The 26,660-nt window shown below is 34.2% G+C and overlaps 2 protein-coding genes across 7 annotated transcripts in view; both read left to right on the top strand.

Annotated features, from left to right (window-relative positions):
• Positions 1-26,660, top strand: part of LOC126965076 (ELMO domain-containing protein 2) — a 250,333-nt gene that overhangs the window by 138,965 nt on the left and 84,708 nt on the right. The window lies entirely within an intron of this gene.
• Positions 1-26,660, top strand: part of LOC126965007 (glutamate-gated chloride channel) — a 109,651-nt gene that overhangs the window by 76,848 nt on the left and 6,143 nt on the right. Inside the window, exons 3-13 of one of the 6 annotated variants that reach the window (XM_050808407.1) lie at positions 6,809-6,898; positions 9,169-9,257; positions 16,635-16,699; positions 17,189-17,341; positions 18,262-18,412; positions 18,541-18,681; positions 20,091-20,243; positions 20,529-20,743; positions 22,149-22,199; positions 23,402-23,464; positions 24,879-24,989. In XM_050808407.1, the coding sequence (XP_050664364.1) occupies positions 6,819-6,898; positions 9,169-9,257; positions 16,635-16,699; positions 17,189-17,341; positions 18,262-18,412; positions 18,541-18,681; positions 20,091-20,243; positions 20,529-20,743; positions 22,149-22,199; positions 23,402-23,464; positions 24,879-24,989 (1,272 nt within the window). In that variant the 5' untranslated portion in view covers positions 6,809-6,818. Of the gene's footprint in view, positions 1-6,808; positions 6,899-9,168; positions 9,258-9,683; positions 9,780-16,634; positions 16,700-17,188; positions 17,342-18,261; positions 18,413-18,540; positions 18,682-19,171; positions 19,621-19,723; positions 19,877-20,090; positions 20,244-20,528; positions 20,744-22,148; positions 22,200-23,401; positions 23,465-24,878; positions 24,990-26,660 lie in introns of those variants that run through there. The other 5 variants (XM_050808409.1, XM_050808408.1, XM_050808411.1 and 2 more) reach the window with 5 other exon arrangements.

Here is a 26,660-nt window from a genome sequence, read left to right as displayed (position 1 = left end):
ATTCTTAGAAACTAAAATTATACATTAGTAACATTTTTAACTTAAAAAAGATAAAACAATGAAAATAGACATTTTTAGTTTAGTGTAAAAAAAATCATCTAAAATGTATTACATGTTATTTAATTTTTAATAACTGGTATTGCCTCCTCGAGCTCTGATTACAGCTTCGAGCCGGTTTGGCATACTGAACACTAGGTTTCGGAGCCGATGTTGGGGAATATTCTCCCATTCTTCTACCAGGGCCTGCTTTAGTGCCCTTAGGGTAGTAGGTGGTGGTCTGCGATTTCTGACTAGCCTCCCAAGCTCATCCCAGGCGTGTTCAATCGGGTTGAGATCAGGACTTCTTGATGGCCAAGCCATCACGCTGATACCGACCTCCTAAATATACTCTTGTACGATATGAGCCGTGTGTGGCCGGGCATTATTATCATGCATCAGCATCGATCCCCATATTTGCTAAATACGGCCCTGCATACTCATTGAGAATCTCTTGAGCATATCTTTGCCCAGTAAGGGTGCCATTTTCTATGGCTACAAGCTCTGTGCAATCTTCTGAAGATATGCCAGCCCATACATGTACACTGCCTCCACCGTATTGGACTCTTTCTGAGATGCAAGCTTGAAGGTATCGCTCACCGGGTCGCCTGTAAATACTTCGCCTTCCATCAGAAGTGTAAAGGGAAAATCGAGACTCATCTGCAAACAAAATTCTTGACCATTCTTCTTCATCCCACTGCATGTGTTCACGGGCGTATCGCAGTCTCGCTACTCGATGCTGTCCCTCGAGTTTTGGGCCACTCGCTGGTCTTCGGGGTTTCAAATTTGCTTCAGCAAGTCTTCTTCTCACTGTACTGTCACTAATGTAGTCCCTCCGGGTCTGAAGTAGCTGTTGCTGGACTTCAACTGCATTTTGGTGGCGATTTCTTAACACAGTGGAAATAATATAACGATCTTCTCAGGTACTACCAGTACCATCTGGGTCTGCCATTACAAGGTCTCCTCAGATGGTGTCCAGTCTCGTCGTACCTTCGCTTTACCTTCTAGACCGTTCGTACCGTCACACCCACCATTCTTGCAGTGCGACGCATACTGATGCCTAGTTCCAGAAAAGCCATGATCGTAGCACATTTTTCAACTGAAAGAGGCATGATAAATAAATGTTATGTGCTTTTTAGCATAATAAATTTTTGAAACAAGACCCATCGATCTTGAAAAAAATTTAAAACAGAAAAAAAATGTGAATGGTAAAATTGTAATTCGGAAACATCCACTTTGAAAAAGGAATGGTTTTGTTTTTGAAGTTTTTTTTTCAGCCAATTCTTAAAAGAAGGTTACCGACTATAAAGTTTTTATGTACAAAATGAAATTCTCTTTGGAGTCCTTTTTATTTCGAAAGTATATCTTGTGAACTTAAAACGTTATCCCAATTTTAAAAGTGTGATACTTACTTTTGAAGGCCAGTGTATATTGAAACTAGTTGACGAAGGGCGAAACCCTTGGTCGTGGAACGTCCCTATTCTTTTTATGCCTCAGGGAAGCGCAGGGACAATTCGGAAAGTCACAGCTATGTTCAATCCTTAATCAAAATACTCATAATAGCGTATTTTAGTCAACATGAGAAAAACTTAAAGTAGGTATAAAATTGTATACTATACAGCATGTCCCAAAGTTATGGGACATGAAGGGAAAGTACCTTAAATATCGTAGATAGGGTATTTTACTGAAAGAAGACTTTATGTTATTTTTAAAAGTTAGTAATTCTGTATTCAAAGATTTTCTAAAAATTACTTGCCTCGTCTGGGATTCGAACCGACTTAAATGTAAAAAAAACAGCCCTACTTTTATGATATGTAGATATGAGAAAGTAGTCAATTAAATGAGTATTTTTTTGTAAATTAATTAATCAAATACTCAAAATTTGATCCCTCCTGTCTTACGCAAATCGCCAATCTTTTAATAAGTCCGCTGCCTTTTGATTTTCTTATCATTTTATGGTGAATACTTGATATGTTATGGCACAATTCTGTTTGTAACTCACCCACGTTCTCGTATCACTTTTAAACTAAAAAAAACTATGCTCTAAAGTATTTTAACTATGAAGTGGGTATTTATTTACGAATAATCAATGCTATCTATGGAATTATAATATCACTACTTTTCAAATGTCGTCGTCGACGATAAATAACTTTCTTGAAATTTGACTCAAACATTTTACGTTGCTGAGCAACGTAAAATACTATGTTACTTAAGAAGAGTTATTAGTTTTTGGCCATTCTTTTGATTGGCATCATAAAAGTAGGGGTGTTTTTTTTTATATTTAAGTCGGTTCGAGTCCCAGTCTTCTTTCAGTAAATACCCTATCTACGATATTTAAGGTACTTTCCCTTCATGTCCCATAACTTTGGGACACCCTGTATATATACTAGCCGTTCCCGCCCGCTTCGCTGGGCGAAATTAAAAGGAAGTAAATAAAATTATATTCATCTTATTACAAATACAATAAAAAAATAAGTAGCCGTAAACCATCTAGGATAAATTTCGCATCCAATGGTGGTAGTTTCATGTTGATACGATCAGTGGTTTAGGCGTGATTGAGCCTCGAACAATGACCATTTTCATTATATACATATAGATAGATATAGTATCTCAATTATTAGTTTTACCAAGCGAAACAGTAGCCGCTATGATATTACAGCGCCAGATCACGTAGACAAAGAACAAAGAAGCTTTACCTATGTCTGTTGGTTCAGGTTTCTTTTGTTCTCTTATCACGTTTTTATTGACGTGGCCATCTGATGTAATGACTATAGACAACATGGCGTCGAGAGTTTTCGTAAAATTACCGCGAAAAAATAATACGTACAAGTTTTATCGAATTGAAATAGTTTCTATTGATTGTTATTAAGCCCAATAATAAAGGGTCTTACAACTAGTATCATCAACAACAATTAACTCTCGAGATTGGTACATTTATTTGATTAGAGTCCATGCGCTTCACCGTTATAAAAAGCGGCCAGGTGCGATTTGGAGTCGCCCATGAAGGGTTCCGTAGCAGCAAGTAACATAACAGTTCTTGTAGTGCATTGTAACTTTGATCGATGTTTTAATAATAGTGTAGTGTGTAATATACTACTTACTAGATCTCGTTCAAACCAATTTTCGGTGGAAGTTTGCATTGCAATGTTAATCATATATTTTTTGTAGTTTTGTCATTCTCTTATTTAAGAAGAAACAGGGGGGGGGGACACTTTATACCACTTTTGAAGTGTCTTTCGCGCAAACTATACAGTTTAGAAAAAAATGATATTGGAAACCTCAATATCATTTTTGAAGACCTATCCATAGATACAAGTATGGATATTAATAATAATAAGTCATTACGTGGGTCAGGTGAGAGTTAACATCGCGATTATCCAATTTAACCTAGAGTTGTTTTGTGTTTTAATGTAGCCATTACTAATGCTCCTTTGCACAGGATATCGGCTAGATTTTAGGTGCCACAACGGCACCTGTTTCTGCCATGAAGCAGTAATGTGTAAGCATTGCTGTGTTCAGTGTTGTCGCTCAGAATTTTTGAGTTTTTCAAGAATCCTGAGCGGCACTGCAGGGCGTCTAAACTACCATCCGGCTGAACGTCCGGCTCGTCTCGTTTCTTACTTTTATAAAAAAAAAGACATGTAATAGCAATATAATTTAAAAACCTCTTTAAATGTCCTCACAGTTAATGGGCTAAAAGTAGGTCAATAAAATACAAAAATAAAAACACATTATTTGTTATATCTTACCTTGATACACGCTACAAGCCACCAACACTCGCGATTAAAATGTAGATAGACGCAAGTTGATTTATTTTGTAATACAACGAAAAGAGTTTTAATTTTAAATGACGTACTTGACTTAAGTTCCTGTATCCCCTAGCTGGGGCAGAGGGCATTCACAGTGCATCTCCATCGCGATCAGTCCTGCGTGCCTACCATGAACTCTTATTGCGATTCAATTGACAACCTAAAATGAACTGCTTTGCTATTTCGTGCCACGACGTGATTAGAGCTATCTATTTTAGGTTGACGTCAAATCAACTGATTAAATCGCAATGATGTTTGTATTTTGTTTTACAAAAAAGTCCAATAAAGTATTATCATGTCATCTTTTATCAATAAAAATTTTCTTTTCTTTATGCTTTCACTATTTTTTAAAAGTTATTGACAACACGATTCATTTTCTTCTAAGGCGTAGCAACTTTTTTCGAATCGCTCACTTTGACACATAAGCTATCCAGTTTAGGTTGAAATATTACCTCATGGTACGAATTAATGAACGAACTGATTCAGTTTGGGATTCAGTTGACATCATTTTGGACATTCAATTGACGTATATATGTATATAGTATGTATGGGTAGGTCTTTAAAAATGATATCGAGGTTTCTACAATCATTTTTTTCGAAACTGATTAAAATAAATCAAATCAAAATCACTTTCACATTCATGTAGGTCACGGAAATGACACTTATGAATGTCAAAAAATATTTTTTCTTATTCAATCTACCGCTACTTCGTAAAGGCTTGAGCTAATGAGAAGAAGTAGCAAGAAACTCATTGCCACTCTTTTATATCATGATATACATTTTCTTCGATTTACAAATCATTTCAATTACAATATAATATAATATGTAAAGTGATGCAACAAACATGCATAATATGTACTGTCTATTCCAGCTAACCACTAACATGTGGCGTTGGGTGTAATTAAATATTCGAGAAAGTTCTGGTTCTGGCTAGTGTATTCCGATAACAAAGAGATGGCCGTGATTGCCTAGAATCTAGGCCGTTATTTATCATATTAGAGCGCCCATCTCTGCCACGTACTAATACGATTCGAATTCATGTTCGTTCAGGTTTATACAAAGCTCTTACGGTGAAGAAGGGAGGGAGGCTCCTATGCACAGGATGTCGGCTAGATTATGGGTGGCCACAACGGCGCCTATTTCTGCCGTGTAGCAGTAATGTGTAAGCATTGAGTGGGCAAACGAGAGTTAACATCTTATGTCTCAAGGTGACGAGCTCAATTGTGGTTCCGATCAGAATTTTTGGGTTTTTTAAAAATCCTGAGCGGCACAGCATTGTAATGGGCATGGCGCATCAATTACCATCAGCTGTACATCCTGCTCATCTCGTCCCTTATATGTCATAAAAAAGAAGAAAATTTAGGGAAGCAACCTACACACCTGAGAGGAAATTCAATGAATATCTAAAGTCCAGAAACTCAAACGCACAAATCTCACGGGAACCATGGTTTTTTAGGGATAAAATGTAGCCCTTGTCCTTTCCCAATCTATAGTCTATCGCTGTACCTCATCAAAATCGGTTCTGTAGCTCCGGCGTAAAAGCGTAACAAACAAACTAGGTTCTTTACTTACATCTAGGTACGTTGTATTGTTACTTCAACCTTCTATTGGCAACAAAAAAGGTGAACACATTCGGGCAATCATTATATAAGCTTATCCGCTAAGGAACTTTTTTTATGGATTGAACTACGTGAACTGATTGTAATATGCTAATACAGCTTTCAATAGAGATTATATAATATTACGATGATCACAATACATTGCTTAATTCAAAAATATTTTTTTTCCAGTGTAAGGCGTTATTGGGTGATTTGGGCGCATTTTGGCCCATTTTGACGCGAAACTTATAAGCGAAATATTCACTGCCGCTCGTCGCTCGCAAGAGTCCCCAATTCATTCCCGAATAAGATTGGAATTATAATCCACCTTGAATTATCAAACATAATCGTATTATGAATAAAAGCTGTATACTGAAAGATTGGCAATTAAACTATAGTTTAGATTGCGAATGTTTCATAAAAATATACGATATATAGCAGCCGAAAGTCGTCCAAAAATAAAAATCTCCCCAAAAGATTTCCTGTGCGTGTGGTGGCGCACTAGAACAGCACCACCCCAACTTCTCTGTAGGTGTCGATATAAAGTACGAACAATGGGTAGTATCTTTCCGAGAAAGCACCACCTTCTACTGCGATCTACAATGTCCCGTGCCCATCAATTGGCCCCATTGGCCCGCCTGCCAAGCGTGGAAATAATGACATAACACCCCAAACTCAATGACTCGTAAAAATATACTCAATGGTTTTTGCACGATCACCGCTTGACATTGTTTTAGAAAACTTACGACAACTACGAGCGGGACGTTCAGCTGATAATTGATGCGCTCTGCTCATTACAATGCAGTGCCGCTCAGGATTCTGGAAATACCGAAAAATTCTGAGCAGAACTACAACTGCGCTCGTCACCTTGAGACATAAGATGTTAAGTCACATTTGCCCATTTGCTTGAGACATAAGATGTTAAGTCACATTTGCCAATTGGTGGAAGTGAAACCTTAAAAAATTTTGGCTTCAAGATAATGAGACAAATACAAAATTTCGGAAAGAGGATTATTGTAGGTTTTATTAATGATCATAATGTTAAATCATATGAAGTCCTGGTACATATTGCTAGGATGACACATGATTTCAACCCCCATGAATGACATTACTATCACCGCTACCATATTTATGTTCTCCTGGTATCTATGTAGTAATACGTCAGAATATATATATTCTCGCGTCATACATAAAACAATGTCTTCTTCAACTATGATCGCCTGGTATCAAAACACTGTATAATGGTTAACCCTAAAACCTGTTTGTTTCTCAATCGTCTCGCTTTTTCGTTTCATCGAGTATCATATCACAACGATTCTAAAGAACTTTCACTTCAATAATGAGGGAATACCATTTTTTGTTCAGATGTCCTAATATGGGTTGGTCATGCGTGGTGGCACGCGCCGTGGCCTTCTTCCTGATGCTATCAACAGCAGCGGCACTAACGTCCGATATGTAAGTATATATATATTTAATATAACTATTTTTATAACTAATAATAGCTTAATAGCTTAATTTGGCTAATAGCTTAGATAATACGTCAAGATAGGGTCTCTTGCTGTTAGACAACCGATAAAAACAAGCCAGCAATATAAGTTTAGTGTGCCTGACAAGCTACGTCTTACACTCGCGATTTGTATGACACTTTGTGTTAGTTGTTATAAATGATCTAAGGATAAAAGTCCATCCTTGCGGTAAGTGTTTCCGGAATGGCTGCTCTGTTTTTGGTAGGACGTTTACGGTCATATAAAGTACATTTTAGAGACTTAGGATAGTTTTGTTTAAGGAAATGACTGAGAGCTTGGTTAAATAAAGTTAAATATCAGGATATTGCGAACAAACTCGATTTTAAAGTCAGAACGCCGTGTAAATAAAAGATACGCTGGCAATACTATCAGATAACCACGCTTGATTTCTTGTGTCGTAGGGAGAGTATGACGATGTATTTTATATAAGAGGAATCTTACCAGCACTAACTTTAATAAATAATATCACATTCGGGTTCCGTGATTGGCTTACGGTAAATTGAACGAGTCTACCTATTGAAGATATTCTAGTATAAATCTAGTTATTTACTAATTAAAATAACGTTTGTTAAGAATTATAAAAACAGTTTGTAAATTACCTCCTATTCATGTTTATACATTTAAAATTATTCTTTACATAGAGGAAACTTAATTTTTTTTTCCGAATGTCAAAAGATTTTATTTCATAAACTCTCTGCGCCAGTTCTAAGGGATTTCTTCGAATTTATTACGTTAGTAACACTTAAATTTCACTGTATTTCGTCATTTTCTTTATCCTTTCAATTGAACTAAATCACCCTTACATTTTCTTCTTATTATATTTACTTACTTATATAATATTGATATTTAAAGCTATTATATTATTTTTATCTAAATGTATTTCTTTTTAAATGCTGGAAATGCTTATGAACGAAATAATGTCTATAAGAGTTTCATTTTACGATGGTGCTAAATTACAATGAGATACAACAAAAAGAAAGTTCACTACACTCGAGTATGTCTCGTATAAAAGTCGAATTTCGTTTGACGAAGCGAATTTGAGTATTAATGATTAAAATTTAATGATAAAACCATTAATAATAATGTATCGGAAACGTTTGCTCCAAATGAAACTAAATATAGAATAGGATATTATAGTTGCAATAAATGAAAGCAAGGGCCGGATAAAAGCGACGAACCGCACATAACAAGTTGCCCCGTGGTCGCATATATAGAGCTGCTGAAGCGAGCTGTGTTCAACAGTCAGTGAAACATTTAATAAATCGTACGGTTGGGAGAATATTGCATAACAAGGGTGGACTATATAGTAATACTTATAACTCAAACATTATATACTTTACTTATAATATTTTAAACTCACTGAATACTATGTTTGTTCATAAAGATTTGACCAAATTAGCATTTTTTTTTATGGAATAGGAGGATAAACGAGCGTACGGGTCACCTGGTGTTAACTGATCACCGCCGCCCACATTCTCTTGCAACACCAGAGGAATCACAAGAGCGTTGCCGGCCTTTAAGGAAGGTGTACGCACTTTTTTTGAAGGTACCCATGTCGTATCGTCCCGGAAACACCACACAAGGAAGCTCATTCCGAGTACGAGGAAGAAAGCTCCTTGAAAACCGCACTGTGGAGGACCGCCACACATCCAGATGGTGGGGATGATATCCTAACTTGTGGCGTGTCGTGCGAAGGTGGAATAGCATTGACGAATGTGGCGTTATTCTTTGTTGATATAATAGATCATTTTTCACCAAAACTTGCTTCATTGCGAAGGGGGCAGAACTGTTGAGCGAATTTTTTTGTAAATTTTGGATTCTAGAAATTATACTGAATTCTCCTGAACGATGCGAGGCGTGGATTGCTCTTTTGATCGGCTAAATTTTACATTGAAACAAATTTTAATCACCTGGGTTATATTTTTATCATAGATAATTTATACGTCTGGATAGAGCCTCTGTTAGACTACCGATGAAAACACGACAGGTTTATTACCTTAGTGTACATAATAAGTTACGTCTTTCACTCGCGATTTGTATGTCACTTTGTGTTAGTGTGCGTGCCTTGCTCAAAATAGAGGTTACTTGCTGTCGACGTTTTCACAGCTGTCACAGTCTATCTAGATGTATAAATGATCTAAGATTCTAACTGATAAGCTACGATTTTAATTTTTTAACAATAATGAATTTATTTTTCAGATTTGCAGCGGGGAAATCGGACAAAGAGATACTGGACAACCTGTTGAAAATATCCCGCTATGACAAAAGACTGCTACCACCAGTAGATGGTAAATATAACATTATAATATACCTACTGCGATTTTTATTGAAAAAATATTTTTTCTTATCCGGTGGCTTCGACGCTGTAACGTAAGGAGATTGTACAGAATAGATTCACATTATATGCCTGTTTTGTAGACCAGATAATGTATCGCTTGAAACTCGAATAATTATCTTAATTTTAAAGACGCTGGAGCCCGATTCGACCATACAATTTCAGGAAATCTATACCAGATATTTTGTCGATACACCCGTGTTTTATTTTGTACACTACATAATATTATATTTTCTGGTAAACATAATCTTAAATTTTACGATTTAAGGCAATGTTAAAACAAAAATGCTAAAAGTTTTTAATTTGTTCGAATCGGGCCTTAGAGTAAAACTATTTCGAAATATGACGACATGAGGTTATAAGGAAGACAAAATTGCAGATCCTGATTTCTGTTGTGGTCTTACAACCCCAAATGACACCCTGGCTCAAAATAATGTCGGACTTTCTTCGCTCCGGCCCCAATCGCACAATCGCGGTGCGTTACATCATGTTTTGTTACTGAAAAGAGAAATTATATTTAAATTTTTAGTTTTGCACGACATTATGTTAAATGTTTAGTTTCAACACGTTAATATACCTTTTGCTTCCATCACAGTTTGTTTGTTCACAATGCTAGAGGTAAATAATTCAGTGTTGTGATTAGAATTGTATTGGATGTTGTTCGTTTTCTTCACAATCACTCTTTCTATATTATATGTTAGATTGTTTTATTATATTTACAAAATATTTAATAATTGTAATATTTCTATGGCTATACCATGGTTCATCATTTCTTTTATTTTACTTATGATTGGCTCTTTGACACAATATAGATGTGCACATATACAATCTTCTCTTAATAATAGGAATTCTTAGAAATATTCAAATAAAGTAACACGCTACATTGAAAATAATTATTATTTCACCAATATTTACTCGTATATTGGAATAGCCGGGACTCAACCTCGCTAAACTTCGCTCTGAAGTTGCCACTCATTACGTGGCTATTTGCAGCAACGTCAGAGTGATCTAGAAGTTTTGCGAGGGGTGTATCACTTACTATCAAGTTATATTCGTCGGAATGACGTATTTTATGTTGGTAATACAAATTGTAAAACTAATATCTTATTTCCTTAAACTTATTTCAAAACACCAGCTGTGTTGAGTTTTTTTTTCAATATAAAGTGTGGTTGAATGTTTTTTATTAATCTGTCTGGCTACGAATCTACTGATTTACGACATACTAATATAGTCAATATTTGTTCTAGAACTAATGATTTCTAAAGCGACCTGATCTAATTGTGTCATCTAAAACTCACCATAATTTGTAGTCCAACGGTTCAGAATTGCGCTAAACGTGGGCCCTTCTTTAGCTCCAAGTCCGGAACGTTAACTTCCAGTCAATCTTGAGTTGTTTGTGGGTTGTGACCAGGTGAAGAGTTTTACTTGAAAGTCCAAGGCTAATTTTTTTGAAAGATATTTCACAACGCGATCTAAGATAGTCTCTTGATACGCTTTGACTGAAGTACCCACTCTTTTTTTAACGTTCAAGCTTTGTGACTCTGATAAAAACACCCCCCCCCCCCCCCCCCCAAAGGTTCAAGGTTCCATTACCCCCCAAACTATGACTGAGTCAGGATATTAATCACGTTTCATTTGTGATGTCACAAAAGTGAACACACTCCTTTACAGTACAGTTTGTCAGTTTGCTTATTGTGCTCTTCAACTCTGAAAATATATTCATAAATGAATACATTTTGATTGAGCCACTTTTTTTGACTGTAGGAATTCATTTGGGACATGTCCTGTATATTTACTTTTTTTTTTTATTTTTTTATTATTAATAAAAACTTTGTTAAATTCTGGCAAATCACAAATTCGTGCAATCACACTTGGATTGTTTCTTATACGATAGGGTGTGAGAGTGACTGCACAAAAATTGCAAATAGTTTTAAAGACCATTTTCAAGTGCAGTCTTTACAGGACAAAGAATATGAAACGGATTGTGTTGACCTTTAAACATCTTAAAAGAGGCAAATCATCAGGTCATGATAGTCTGAACATTGAGCATTTGTTATACGCTGGACCCACTTTTATAACTTTAATAAGAAATCTGTTTAATAATATTTTTAGGCATAGTATGTTACCACAAGACTTAATGAAGACCACAGTTGTCCCAATTATAAAAAATAAAATGAGTGACCTTTCTGACATAAATAATTATAGACCCGTCTCGGTGGCTACTGTATTGGCAAAAGTATTTGAATACATTTTATTAGAATATCTAGAAAGTAGTATAAAAATTAATGATCGTCAATTTGGTTTTAGGAAAAATTTGTCCACAGATCTTGCGATATTTGCTTTAAAGAGTTGCGTCAGCTATTACAAATCTAGAAAAACGTCAGTGTATGCTCGTTTCCTAGATTTAAGTAAAGCATATGATAGAGTGGTATATAGTAAGTTATGGGACAAATTATATAGAACAGGTGTATCTCACAGTATTGTTCGAGTCTTAAAGTATTGGTATCAGCACCAAAAGTATATTGTAAAGTGGCAAAAGTCATATTCTGATACATACACATTGAACTGTGGTGTTAGGCAGGGCGGACTGACTTCTCCGATCCTATTCAATATGTATGTCGACGCACTGATCGAGGAACTGAGTTCAGCCCATGTCGGATGCCATATTGGTGGATTTATTGTCAATAACATTAGTTACGCGGATGACATGGTCCTCCTTAGCCCCTCGATCAAGGGTCTTAGAGGACTGGTAAACATCTGTGAAAAAATCGTTGGCGAACACGGGTTACTGTATAACGAAAAGATAATAAGAAAAGTAATGTCATAGTATTTCGCTCAGGAAAGGGCCCGAATTACATACCACCTATTTATTTGAACGGAACGAAACTAGCAATAGTAGAAAAATTTAAATATTTAGGTCATTTTCTCACAAGTACTCTAAGCGAAGACGTTGACATAGAGAGAGAAAGGCGAAGTTTAGCCGTAAGATTTAATATGATTATAAGAAGATTTAAGCAGTGTAGTAAAAATGTTAAAAAGCTTCTGTTTACCTCATATTGTCAGTCTTTTTATTCAAGCAATCTTTGGGTTAATTATACGCGTAAGGACAAGAACATCTTAAGAGTTCAATATAACAACGCATTTAGAATGTTTATGGGCCTGCCGCGTTATTGCAGCGCTTCCTTAATGTTTGCATTGTATAGGGTTAATGATTTTTATGCAGTAATTAGAAAAAATATTTTTTCTATTAGAGACCGCATTAGTAAAAGTTCCAATATTGTTTTAAATGTAATGAATAATTTTGAAAATATCATGAATAGACATTGGCTGTTAAAATTAAAGTGTTCAAATAAATGTATTTAATGTGTTACTAACCCTAGAATAAGATTTTACTAACATTTTATGGGCTGTGGCCTGAAATAAATGATATAATTATATTATTATATTGACGATAATCACCACGGCTCTGGTCTTGTTTGCAGTGTGTGTGAGGCTTTTTATGGAATGTTCCCTTTTTTTGCTTAACTTACACAAATTGTACTACTTTGACTATATTGTGTGGTCGATTTATGAGAACGATAAAGTCTTGCCACTTCTTTTTACTAAACCTAACTTTCGCGAAGTAGAGCATATAATTATGACATTCATATCACTTTGTGAACTCATTAGATAAATGTTTATAATTAAATTTGATGGCAACCACAAAATATTAGCACTGTATCTATTTGAATACAGTTCCAGACGGTTCCACGGATCAAATTTAGTTTATTCAATAATCTGAAAACCTGATTCATAATAAGAGAAAAGTGTTGTGTTGGAGAAATATGGGCCCAGTTTACTCGTTATACTAAATGATTTTATTTCTGACCTTTTCGTAATGGATAACGAAAAGTAAAAATTATTTATTTTAATTTATATATCAAGACTAAGGTTTTGATTTTATCAAAAGGAAGGCTAAACGAAAATCATTTAATATTTGAATCACTGAATGAATATTAGCACGAAAATGTGCCACATATATTTCTTCCGATATCGTAAGAAATATGTTAAGTATTTTCAAGATATTTTTTTATTATATTGTACATCATTCTTTGTGTATTATGATAATGTAGTGTTTATTGAATTGTTTTATATTTCAACTAGCTGAAACCCGCGACTTCGTCCGCGTAGATAAAGGGTTTTTTAAAATAATAAGCAAGTTTGGAATTAAACATTATCTCATGTCCTTTTCCAGTTCCGGTTCCCGTTTTTCGCTCCCGTTTTCAACATATTATATGAATCTTATTTCGAGGAAAATTACTATGGGAAACTAAACCTACTATAAGAATAGTTATAGCTCATCGACCGGAATTTCATTTTTTCACAAATCCCGCGGGAACCATGGATTTTTCCGGGATAGAATGTATGTCCTTTCCCAAGCTCTAGTCTACCGCTGTAGCAAATTTCATCAAAATCGGTTCTGTAGCTCCGGCGTAAAAGCGTAACCAACAAATTTCCATTCTCATTTATAATATTAGTAGGAAAGTACCAACATATAATTGGCAAAAATATTAATAATTGTTATGCGTTGTACCACAGAGTAGAGATGGGTGAATACGTATTGTTGTACGTTCTTGGCGTATTTCTAATCGTAGGTAAAAAGTACGAGCTCCCAATGGAGTTCGTGTAGCTATGTCATATGGAGGGTAGAGACAAAAAGTCTCTAACTTATGCTGTAGATAACAGTTCAAAAAGCTTCCATAATGGCGCTGGTGTAGGCACAGGGTATGGTGTGAAGTATGGTGAATGTAGCATTTGTAATCGACTTGAAGTACGCTGAGTTAAAAATTTTAATATTATTGTCGACTAAAGTAGTTAATTGTTGAATATTTTAACAACTTACGTTGTACAAAATAATGGAGTAAATATAACCTTAAAGAATTATCATAGGGAAACGTGCACCTAGAATGATTACTAGTATAGCGCTTCTTTCAAGATTTACCCTGATGCTACTCTAGCGCCACCCTAATTTAATCTATTTTGACGGACACTTTTTCATATATTCAGTTGATTCTTCTTGTCTCTACATACTACGTCATTCGATAACGATAAATACATCTTGTTACATAACATGATTTTGAACATAACTTTCTCTTTTCACAAGCATTCACATTAATTTTCGTAGATATTCTTTGCAGTTCAGAAATCGGGTCTGCAATGGCTTTATTTGTCTCATGCCGTAGTTTCAACTATTATCACGTCTTTCCTTCCTCTTTAATGTTGTGAACCTTTACGTTAAAAGCACTCTCTTAGTATCTTGCTAAGGTGTTTTTATTATTTTGTAGTTATATGTTGTTCACACTTAATGTCGTTATCACGGACGAGTAAAAAAATAAGGACTCCGTGTAACCTATGTAGGTTACACGGAGTCCACAGTGAAGCACCAAAATAAGCCAGTTAACGTGTAAATACATAGCGACACGCACACACTTACACTAATATAAGCCGACGAGCCGCCATTATGACATCTTACAGCGTCTGTGTGTGTGTGTGTTAAAATAAAGATACTGCAAACAAGGCATGGACACAGGAATTAAAACCGCAATCCTTACTTTCAAGGTGTACCTGTTTTTTTTATTTAATTTATTTATTTTCTCATACTATGCCTGCGATATTTATTTTTATTGTGGAAACAATCTGACTATCAGAAATTAAAAATTGGAATTTAAAGTAATATAATACTATGCCTAATAACGGGACATAATTTGTGTTAGCTGGTATCCCCCGTAACTGCACACACACTAGCTTAAAGGTGCTTCACTTGTTAATATCACGGCGTGAAGTCCTTCTTTTTTTACTATTCCGTGTCGTTTATTGCATGATTTATTATGAATACACAACATGAAACGCTTAATACAAAATAATTTGAATATTGTTTGCGACAAATAATTCGGTCAATGCTATTCGAATTTTGTGAATCAATCAAGATTTCAGACTAAAATCTAATCTTATATATATAAATCCAGTGCCCTGATGTTTATTTCTAGTGAACTCCTAAACTAATGAAAACATATTAATGGGGATTACTTCATAGAGTGCAGTTCAGTCCTAACTTGAGAGATAGGATAGTTTTTATTCCGATTTGGGGCCCATAATTATTTTTATTGCCAATATTTGTTTTGTATGGACATATTTTCTATAAGAGAATTTATTGACGCACGGTTGAACAGTTCTGCTGTGAATCAAATTCATAATAACAGGGAGCATATTTATATAATGAAATAATCAAGATGTTATGAAATATTATTGACAGATTCATAAAAAAACAGTATTTTATTTATTATACAGAATAACATCTGTCGGGTTAGCTAGTAATAATATAATTGTTTGGTTTTCTTCATATTTTTAATTGATAATTGCTTTCAAAGATTATAAATTATCTGCTGTTAAATATGTTTTGTCCTGCCTTTAATGACATAGCACCTTTCAACGTAAAATTATTCTGTTGTAGCCTTCATTATAGAACTAGAAAGTATTTACCTAAGTTGAGGTGTTTTCCCTTTTGTCAACATTTCTTCGCATTCTGACAAAAATTATATTTGAAAATAATATACAACTAGCTGACCCGGAAATCGTTGTTTTGCCATAAAGTTATTTCATAGAAATAGACCGTTTCTTGGACATTGCAACATTACTTTATTTTTCTATACTAAAAGATTTTTTACATTATTATATCAGCAACCTTATAAAAGTCTCGTCAAAATTGGTTCAGCCATTTCAGAGATTAGCCGGAACAAACAGATAGAATGTGTTATTTTGGTGGTATTTTGGTATATATATTTTTATACATGTAGTAAAAAATTGTTATTTCAATATTAAAAACAGACACTCAAATTTTATTTATATGTAGGTACTATAGATAAAAATATTATGTAGAATGCATTTTAGTCTGAAAATATATATTTGACTTTCCGAATAATTTTATGTAGGTTTAAAAAGTTTGTTTTAAATGTAGATTCTATTTAATATTTTCCCGATTGCTGAAATCTCAGATAATTTATACGTCTAGATAGAGCCTCTTACTGCTAGGCAACGCATGAAAACAGGCCAGGTTTATTACTTTAGTGTGCATGACAGTTGCGTCTTACACTCGCGATGCGTCAGTCACTTTGTTTTAATGTGCGTGTGTTGCTAATATTGAGACAATTCGCCGCAGTTTTTTTCGACACTTTCACAGCTTTTGAGTCTATATAATATACGTATAAATTATCTAAGGCTGAAATAATTACTTTACTCTTTCATTTAAATCTATACTATATATGATTTTATTTATAATCTGCTTAATTTCCAGGTGTACTCACTGTGAACGTTAGCGTATTACTCCTAAGTTTAGCATCACCAGATGAATCCAGTCTCGTAAGTTTTTTTCTAAATTGTCTTAATAAACAATTTGTTATGTTTTTAAAGTGATAACCCTCACTTCTAGGATTATTACACAAATAAAATATTATGAAATATGTGGGACTCGAACCTGCGACCTCTCGCGTTCCGTGCGAGCGCTCTTACCAACCGAGCCAACCTTTCGAGTGACGTATCGTCATAAAATCTTGTACGCTTTGTTCAACTCTCAGGTTGTGGCTTCACCTACAGGATCCACTTTACAGTTCATAACCTGCTCAACCCCAATATTTGCATATTAGGAAATTGACTTGAGATGTCGCTCTTGTAAATCTAAACAATTTGTTATGTTTTTAAAGTGATAACCCTCACTTCTAGGATTAATACACAAATAAAATTTGAAAACAAATCGTGGATTCGAGTCCCGCATTTTGTTTTCAAATTGTCTTAATAATTTATATTAACATGCATCAGATTCATTATAATTGAAGTGACCATTGGTTTCAGAAATACGAAGTTGAATTTCTTCTTCAGCAACAGTGGTTCGACCCTCGACTTCGTTATTCAAACCAGTCTCATTACGACTTCCTAAACGCTATACATCACCACGAGGACATTTGGTTACCTGATACATACTTCATAATGCATGGAGACTTCAAAGTATGTATTCGCATAATTTTGGTATCTCTTAGCCTAGAACTGTAATTTCGTGTACGTATTCTATTAGAGTCTTTCCTAATCAATGTGTATAGACGTATATATGACGTGTAGAATCTTAATAGTGAATATGTAGATCATTCGTTCCTACTAGACAATATAATGGTACAAAAACGTACTAAAATAACGTAATAAAGTACCTACAAAATATAACCTATCTATTGTAATTATTATAACAGGTACTCACGATATATATTTTACTAAATTGATCGATATTTCGATCCAATTGCATGAATCGTGGTCGCGGCAGAACTGCGGAGGCGGCGCGCGAGAATCTCCTGACACATTCAAATGTGATCGAAATATAGGCAATAAATTAACAATATATAATATATCGTGAGTACCTGTCATAATAATTACAATGTTAAAGTTTCGCGACGATACAAGCTAAAAGCTTAAAAACCTATATAGATATGAAGCCAGCACTCGATTTTGTTTATGACAAATACTACATGGTGAGAACGAATGAATAGAGATAGTAGATTATGAAGCCTAGTCAAGATTAATTGTACTAAATGAAATTATCACTAGCTGTGGAAAGGTTAACTAAACACACATTGTCAATAATGATGACATAATCATTATGGAATATTTAGGAGAAATAAAAAATTTGATAATCCCAAATATATTTTTCATGAAAATTAGACATCATTTAAAGTTACTAACGTATGGTCTCAAATTAATGAAAATCTATCTGTAATTAACAGTTCTGTAAAAAGACATCTTGACTAGGACTATTGTTAACATTCGATGTAGTTTGAGGTCATGTTGTTACAGTACAAACATACATACGTAGGTAGACGTACGTACATGAAGTTAAGAAGTTGACAACATGAAATCAAACAACAGTAATTGTCTTGCAGGATCCAATTATACCGATGCATTTCGCTCTGCGTATTTACCGCAACGGTACCATCAACTATCTGATGCGGCGGCATCTCATCCTTTCTTGTCAAGGACGGCTCAACATTTTTCCTTTCGATGATCCATTGTGTTCATTTGCCTTAGAAAGTAGTGAGTAAAACGTTGATGGCATGTTTGCTTGTCATTTAGCTGATTTATTCAATGTACTTTGAAATTGCAAGAATTTCTTGTGATTGTTCGGTTGAAAGATTTTCTAACTGTTGATTTTGTGATTTTAGTTTCGTACGAGCAGTCAGCAATTAATTATGTTTGGAAAAATGACGAGGATACCCTTCGAAAGTCACCATCGTTGACTACTCTGAACGCGTACCTCATTCAAAACCAAACTATCCCTTGTCCTATAAAAGCGAGCTGGAGAGGTAATGGATAATTATTTGTTTATAACTCTCAGACATTGCTTCAATATAATCAAAGATGTTTCGTATGCAGCAGTTTTTAAGCGTTTATAATGTATGTAGCATAGAATCCCTATGTTTTCTCTGTTACAAGCACCACCTTATTCGTAGCACACGTCACGGGAGGATAATATCGTAAATCCTATATTCTGATTAACTCTTTTCAGCTTGGTCTTGTTTCTTCGATGTTTTAACAATGGTTGTTAGATAATTTTGTGCATCCTAAATTTTTAAAGTGTTATTTGTGAATAGAGTTTTGTCTAAATTTGTCGTTAGTTTAAATAAATTTACGATAGTTAGTGAATCTATTGGTAGATTATGATTAGACGCATGATCATCATTCATTGTTTTTGTTTCATCATTAAAAGCACGATATGTTTAAAAATAATAAAGATTATGAAGTGGTACTAAATAGAAAATATCTTAAAGAATCTCTTCACATTTTTGCAAGCAGCTGATGGTATTTCTCTTTACGAGGACGATGAAGAACTGACATGTAATCTTTGCCAGAGACGCTTTGAGGAGCAAGGTACCCACTTGATATGCACCGGATAAAATCAACAAAATCCGGTGCATTTTAACTTTATATAATTCCAGCTTTTGTACGAGTTAATGCGCTGTTGTGTAAGCGTCAAAAGTCTCGACGAATAAAATCAATCTGACACTGATTTCATTACCACGTTCACAAAACATTTACGTGTTATCATCTCCTACTTGCACGTTATTTTGTGTAAAGCACGTTTAGAATATAGTTTGTTCTTGATTGGTGACATCACTTCGCTATGATAACGCTAACACATAACCAACTAAACACAACACGCATTACTCTTACAAGCAGGATTGTAGCTTGACAGTATGTTTGTAGAAAATTTCAACACAAGGCCACTGAATGGAGTTATTTAGAATTGGTTTAAATTCAATAAATAAAAATATTTGAATCGAGAAAAAAATAATGGAAATTTACCTAATCGAAATGAGGACGTTACGAAAATTATTCAATTCGCAGGTAACTACAGCTGTTTAAAGGTGGATTTAATTTTTACGAGAGATCGAGCATTCTACTTTACAACTGTCTTTATCCCTGGCATAATCCTGGTGACTTCATCTTTCATCACATTTTGGCTGGAATGGAACGCAGTGCCAGCCCGTTCCATGATAGGTAAAAATGGCTGGCAATAGAAATGTTCTCGGTCTTGTCACTGTCGTATTTCTTCCTTCTGAGAATGTAGATGTGATGCGGCTGCGTTCACACGCTCCTCCTTCACAGGTTTCCTTCGCTTTGTCTTTAGCAATCTCGTAGATAGAAACAAAAGGAATGTTTCACGTATAAGTTGTTTTATTCATTTTATTAGAAATTGCTTATTTACTTTTAGGTAATTACAGCTGTCTCAGAGTGGATCTCATCTTCACGAGGGACAGATCATTTTACTTCACCACAGTTTTCATTCCTGGCATTATTTTGGTGACCTCATCATTTATTACTTTTTGGCTGGAATGGAATGCAGTGCCTGCTAGAGTAATGATAGGTTGGTTGCATATTATATTTATTTGCTGTTCAATTTTAAAATCACCATCTTAACGCTTTTTAAATATCTAAATAGGCTAGCTCTTTCTGCTAAAATCTCTTATTTTCGCATGGACCATAAATATACCATACTTTTTTCGACTGTTTGGGACGTTACTTTCCAAATGACGTTTTTCAAACATTTTAAGCTTAGAAAGCCACCATAGATTTTTATTTTTCACTTTGCATGGTTCATAGTCGATCTAATTGATTTTGGAATACGGTTTAATTATTAATAAATCTCCAGGTGTAACAACAATGTTGAATTTCTTCACAACGTCGAATGGTTTTCGCTCCACACTTCCGGTGGTCTCCAATTTGACTGCCATGAATGTTTGGGACGGGGTATGCATGTGTTTTATCTATGCATCGTTGCTGGAGTTTGTATGTGTCAATTATGTGGGAAGGAAAAGACCACTGCATAATGTGGTCTATAGACCGGGAGAAAATCCCGTCACACAGGTGAATATTGCTTATAAACTGTATGTATAAATGTGTGCATTTATGTTGTTAGACCTGCGTTGGTGTTCACTATTATAACAAAATTATATTTAAAATTTATTTTCGGTTCAATATTATATATATGTTAAACAATAATCATGAAAGCTTTTTACAACCGTAACAAAATAAGTTTTTTAAATTCTAGTATTTTTTTTCTTCTTTAATGATTAATACTTCTTTTACTGTGTTTTTGTGGCCTTATATTTTGCTCATTAATTATATATTATATAAAAAAATTACTTGCTCATATTTTTCAGCCACATACAGTTCATTTTAATCTAAGAACTGTATTAATTAATATTATTTGTAGTCAATAAGTGGTTATTAACATTGTGGTAAGATGTTATTGAGAGGAAAACCTTTATTTTTTTCTTAAATAAGGGTGGCTATAGACGTTGGCACGAATATTTAGTCGGATGTATTCATTGTTGTGTGATAAACGGATGTTTTTTTCGGGTTGAGATCTGCATACGAGTTCATACTCTTTACGGTCTTCGCCAAAGAGATCTTATTTTGCCTTCCGCTCGTTCAATGAGACGACTCAATATCCGTGCCGGTGATTACTATTTAATATTAATATTTACAAAAAGTTGATTTTTGTCTTTTACTGAGACATTGAATACTTGCTATAAAACATTACTAACCTAATGTCAAACACTTGCTGCCCGCAGGTATTAAAATTATTGATGCGTTTAAGTAGCGTTCCTTTTGTTTTGTCCTTTTATGAAGTATCGTTAAATTAACATACTTTTTCGATACTAAATTATATCCCTGAAGTAATTGTTTGACATTAGATTGAATAAAATGTAAACTTATCATTATATCAAAATGCCGTTATAAATAAGACCTTCATTAATTGTTGATTGCATCCTGAATCTTTGCAATGTTTTCTTTTTTTACCTTAACTAACTTATCACGTTTCATAGCACTGTGTACCTATTTACTACTTAAGTGTGTTTTAATTTAAAATTCTTCAATTCAATCAATTCTTCCCGCTATCCGTGCATGTGTCCTTATATAAAATTGCATGTTATCTAATTTACTAATATTCGATCGAAACACAAAACAATATTGATCATTAGTTATTACACAAAACAATCACAGACAATTTGTGTGGCCATAAACAAATGTCTCGTTATATTCCGTTCATTGTCTTGCTTACGCTCATTTGTCACGTCAAACATTATTCGACAACGTAAAGAAAACATTGCAAAGTTTGCTATCGATGTGGTACACGGAATCATTAATATAATATGTGTGCTCCTGTGAATAACTGTTTGTGGCCACTACAACATAGTCTTGTTCACCGCACATCGTTAGTTCATCAACCACGAGTGAACAATGTGTCTGTATAATGTGTTTGCAGCGACTGCCAGCAGTACTCAGCAGAATTGGCATAATACTAGCCAGTCCTTTGGTAAGAATACTCGCCATTCTCATTGGCACACTCAGATCTATAGTCTGTTATATTTTTATAATGTTTTATGTTATACATATGCATTAGGCCTATAGACTTGCAGCCCGTGCCCCTAAATAATTATATAAAAATATAAATTAGTGTCATCTAAATAGTAACACGAATGAAATAGTAGACACGCTTATGAATAATACACCACTTCATAGCACGGACGAGTAAAAAAAGAAGGACTCCGCGCCGTGATATTAGCAAGTGAAGCACCGTTATGCTAGTGTGTGTGCGGTTACGGGGGATACTAGTTACACAATTTTTTCTCCCTTAAATAATCATATATGGCCACAAATACTTACATAGTATCGTATTTACACTTTTTCACAACGCACGACGGCATTTTTAAAATATTTTATTGAGACGCAAACTGATCTGTCACAGCCGATGACAATTCTCATAATGGCCGCCTTTCGGCCTGTAGCAGTGTGTGTGGGTATGTATTTACACGCTAATCGGCTTATTTTGGTGCTACACTGATAAGTAAGGTGACACGGAGTTCTTTTTTTTCTAGTCCGTGCTTCAAAGATAGATAATAAAAATATGTATAATACACTATTATACCTGTAATAAAAGTTGTCTAGATTTGAATTAGATAAACTTACTATTAATGTAGGATCATAAAACATATTAAAAGTAATTATTCGTATAAGACATATTCTATGAAATGGATATGTGCGTATAAAAATATAACAGATTTATTGTCACCAAATCACAACACCCACAACGCATGATTAGATTTGACTAATAAAAATAACAAAAGTATTTTTGTAAGTTTTTAGAGTTCCTTATGCAGGTATAGCTTAATGTGTTTGATAGTTAATAGTGTATTTGGAAAGTTTTAAGTAACGCTTGTGAGTTTCCATTAAAACCATATCTGTACTTAAGTATTCGCCGTTGTATAAATTAACAATGAGCAACCACAGCATAGAAATTCCATCCAGAAATATAACAATAATCGTCGTTTGTAAGAAGATTTAATTACGACAACTATTTTTTAATAATTATAGGTATTAGTTAATATTCAGTCGAGATTAAACTTTCTAAAATATAACCTCAGCCATATTCATGCCTTGAAGACAAATCGCAGCTTCCGCAAGCTCAAACTATACTAGCTTTGGCATATTACTATCTTAAAGTTCATATTTAAATAGGAGGCGATGGCATTTCTCCAATGGGCCAAATCTGACACCCCCCAACCGGGATCAAGCGGTGCTGTAAGTGATGATAAGCATCAACACCATCTTCAAACCATATACATCATCTTAGACCTGAATCACAAAACTAACGCATATTTTTGTTTTAATGCCTCGTCGGATCGCTACAGCCTGTAAGTAGCATCTCATATACTTTCACTCTTTTATTTTATTGCACGATTGTCTAAACCATTCTCATACAGAGTCATACACCGTGTTAAGTATAAGGGGTAATTCTGGAATTCCAACGAGCTGAATTATCTTTACAGAATAAATCTTTATGTATTAAGAAAAAGTGAAGAATTACTCTAGAACCTATAGATCAACTATGTAATTAAATAGAATATTATAGTAGTTTATGTGACTGTACATAATGAAAGGCATTAAATTAATTGCAAATAAAGATGATTTGATTTGATTAAACACGAATGTGAGTTTCAAATAGGATGTATATGACCACGTGATAAGCGCGTATCGCGATTGGTCACGAAATATAATCCGACTAAGTTTGGAAGCGAAAATTTACATAAAACGTAGTGGATTTCTCTATCTCCTTTTTTTACAAGATTATAGCCGTCATCTGTCAATCTGTCAATGACTGCACGTAACGTACTTAGAGAGTTTCGCTAGCCTGGTGGGTTTATGAAACTTAATAATAACGTCACACGATTGTTTTAATGTCTAATTATGTAAAGTTACCTATATATACTACTTATCTACCCATATAAGCCCCATGATGCATTCAGAAGCCGCATATTATGACGACCATAAATTTTAAGTTTTAACCGGTAATGAAAAGTATTCTGGCAACTTTCATAGTTTTTTAATGCAAAGACAAACTAGGGTTGGCCCCTACAACTATTGCGCTGCCTAGCGAAATCCACTACGTTTTAAAAGCAACTGTTCGTTTCCAAATTTAGCCGGATTATACTTCGCCGCCAATCGCCAAACTGTAATTACTCCTATTTCAAACTTATGTCACATCACTGCACGTTTCTAAACTAAATTTAAATTTTTGCTTAGGCAATCCCGCCTCTTATTACTTAGTATTTACATCCTCTTTGCCAACAACGTTTAAATTAATACGTGCAAAATTAATTGTCAAATTGGTTTGTAAATTGACATTTCATTTCGAAATAACTGTCACCTCGACATATATTAGAATAGATAATAGATATTCGAAATTTGAATGAAATAATATTATTGAAATCGATGTTATTGTTTAACAGTCTATTTTTATGGTGGTTATAATGTGCGGTTCTTGATCATCAGAATGGGTTTATGATATTTGAGTATATAAAGTCATTAATAATAAACTTATACTTGACAGTTCGATAGTGTACAACACGCCCTTATCATGTAGATGCGTTCATAATATTACTTTTGGTTGGATCTCTTTTTTGGAACAGTGATGAATTATTGACTGACGGTACAGGGTGATAAGAATCGTGATTCGACGGGCGCAGCTGATCTGGTGACGTGCACCACGTGTACTGGACCACCGGGTACTTGCACCCACACCACCAACAACGGAGGTGTCACGGAGGTAATTCATCTTCGAAATTTAAAATCTTTCTATTTACTACAAAGCTTTCTCTGCCTGATCATTGATAACATTTTTTCGATTGATTGTTTAACAAACCTTTACATTTATTTCGTACTTGCTTTTACCCGCGACTTCGTCCGCGTGGAATTGTAACAATTACAATTCAAATGGGCAGCAAATTTTATTTTTTATATTCTTTGTAAAGAATACACATACAAACTGCTGCTAACTAAGTATAAATTGCTTATTTTAATACATTTTTATAAATCACTTTATTTTTTCCATCAAAATTTGTTAGATATTCATGAGCACGCCACATATAGTTCCCATGTGAAAAGTAATATTGTCTTAAAGTACTCCTGTTAGATATTTCTAAGCGTACTAATTTTTTACTTTCATTCCTTATTTCAATCCTACATAGGTCAATACTTCAAAAAATACCATAAGAAATATTTATTTCGTATCAAGTACCTAAATACAAAGTGGTATCTTTGATAATGACGAATTTACATAAAAACTTCCACCCCTTATTTCAACACCTCCAAACCTCTTATTCAAAATAAAAGGGAGCCTCTGTGCTTTTCCATGTTCTATTCTATCTCTGTAATAAATTTCATCAAAATCGGTTCAGTGGTAAAAAGTGGTGGTGGCGTGAAAGCGTGACAAACTTGTTTGTCCAAACCACCTTTTACATTCACATTTATAATATTAGTAGGGATAAGTACTTTGCTAATAATTAAAACTAAAATGCCGGGTTGCGGCAAAAGTAAGTAAAACTTTAAAAAATAATACTAATACAAGAAAATATAAGAAAGACACTGGGATCAAATATCGTCAGTAAGTATTTTATTAATTTCAATGTAAAATAACACGAAGCGTATGTTACTAAATTTGAAAGATGGTACGCACACAAGCATCTAATAGTTGCCGTAATAAATAGTGCTGTATCTAGTCCTAGATCCTTAGGGATGGCTTATTCGATTCGGAATAAACTCTAGAAAAATCTACCGGAAGTATATATTAGCACCTAGAAAGTTGCAATTGTTATTAACGATAATTTAAGATGTAAAATAGCATCTTGTTTTTCGTTAATAACTCAAAAACGTAATTTTAGGAATTTTTAAAAAAAGTGCCTATTATCGGCGATGAATTAAAATTATAAATAATAGAATAATAGAGATAGACTCTCGGGACTCAAAACTTTTTTATTGGAAATATCCTTCTCTTTTAAGGATCTCAAAATTCCAAAAAAAAATTAAGGCTGGGTTGCACCAACTAACTTTAGCAATAACAAACATTAAACACTTAACAAACCATTTTACATTTTTTAGATGATGGCATATTTTTAACTGTTGGCCGTAACAGTTCAATCTTCGTCGGTTAAAGGTATTGTAAATGTTGAATAGCTAGATAGCGACCTGTCAAAAATTTCAAATAAATATTCGATATTGTCTTGATATTTCTACTTTTTAACATTAACTATGCCAAGGAATACGATTGTGCAACCCATTCCGCAGTTAGTGTGAAAGTCAGCGTTACTGATAACGATAAATTTAACTTAAACCTTAACAGTTAATATAATGCAACCAAGCATAATAGTTTTTGAGTTATTAACAGAAAGTAAAATAAATCGTAAGCACCGAACAAAAACACAAATCATATATGCAGAAG

The sequence above is a fragment of the Leptidea sinapis genome, chromosome 6 (assembly GCF_905404315.1).
Source record: "Leptidea sinapis chromosome 6, ilLepSina1.1, whole genome shotgun sequence".
NCBI classification, from domain to species: domain Eukaryota; kingdom Metazoa; phylum Arthropoda; class Insecta; order Lepidoptera; family Pieridae; genus Leptidea; species Leptidea sinapis.
Note: the sequence above shows the minus strand (reverse complement) of the source record. Positions and strands in the feature narration are given on the sequence as shown.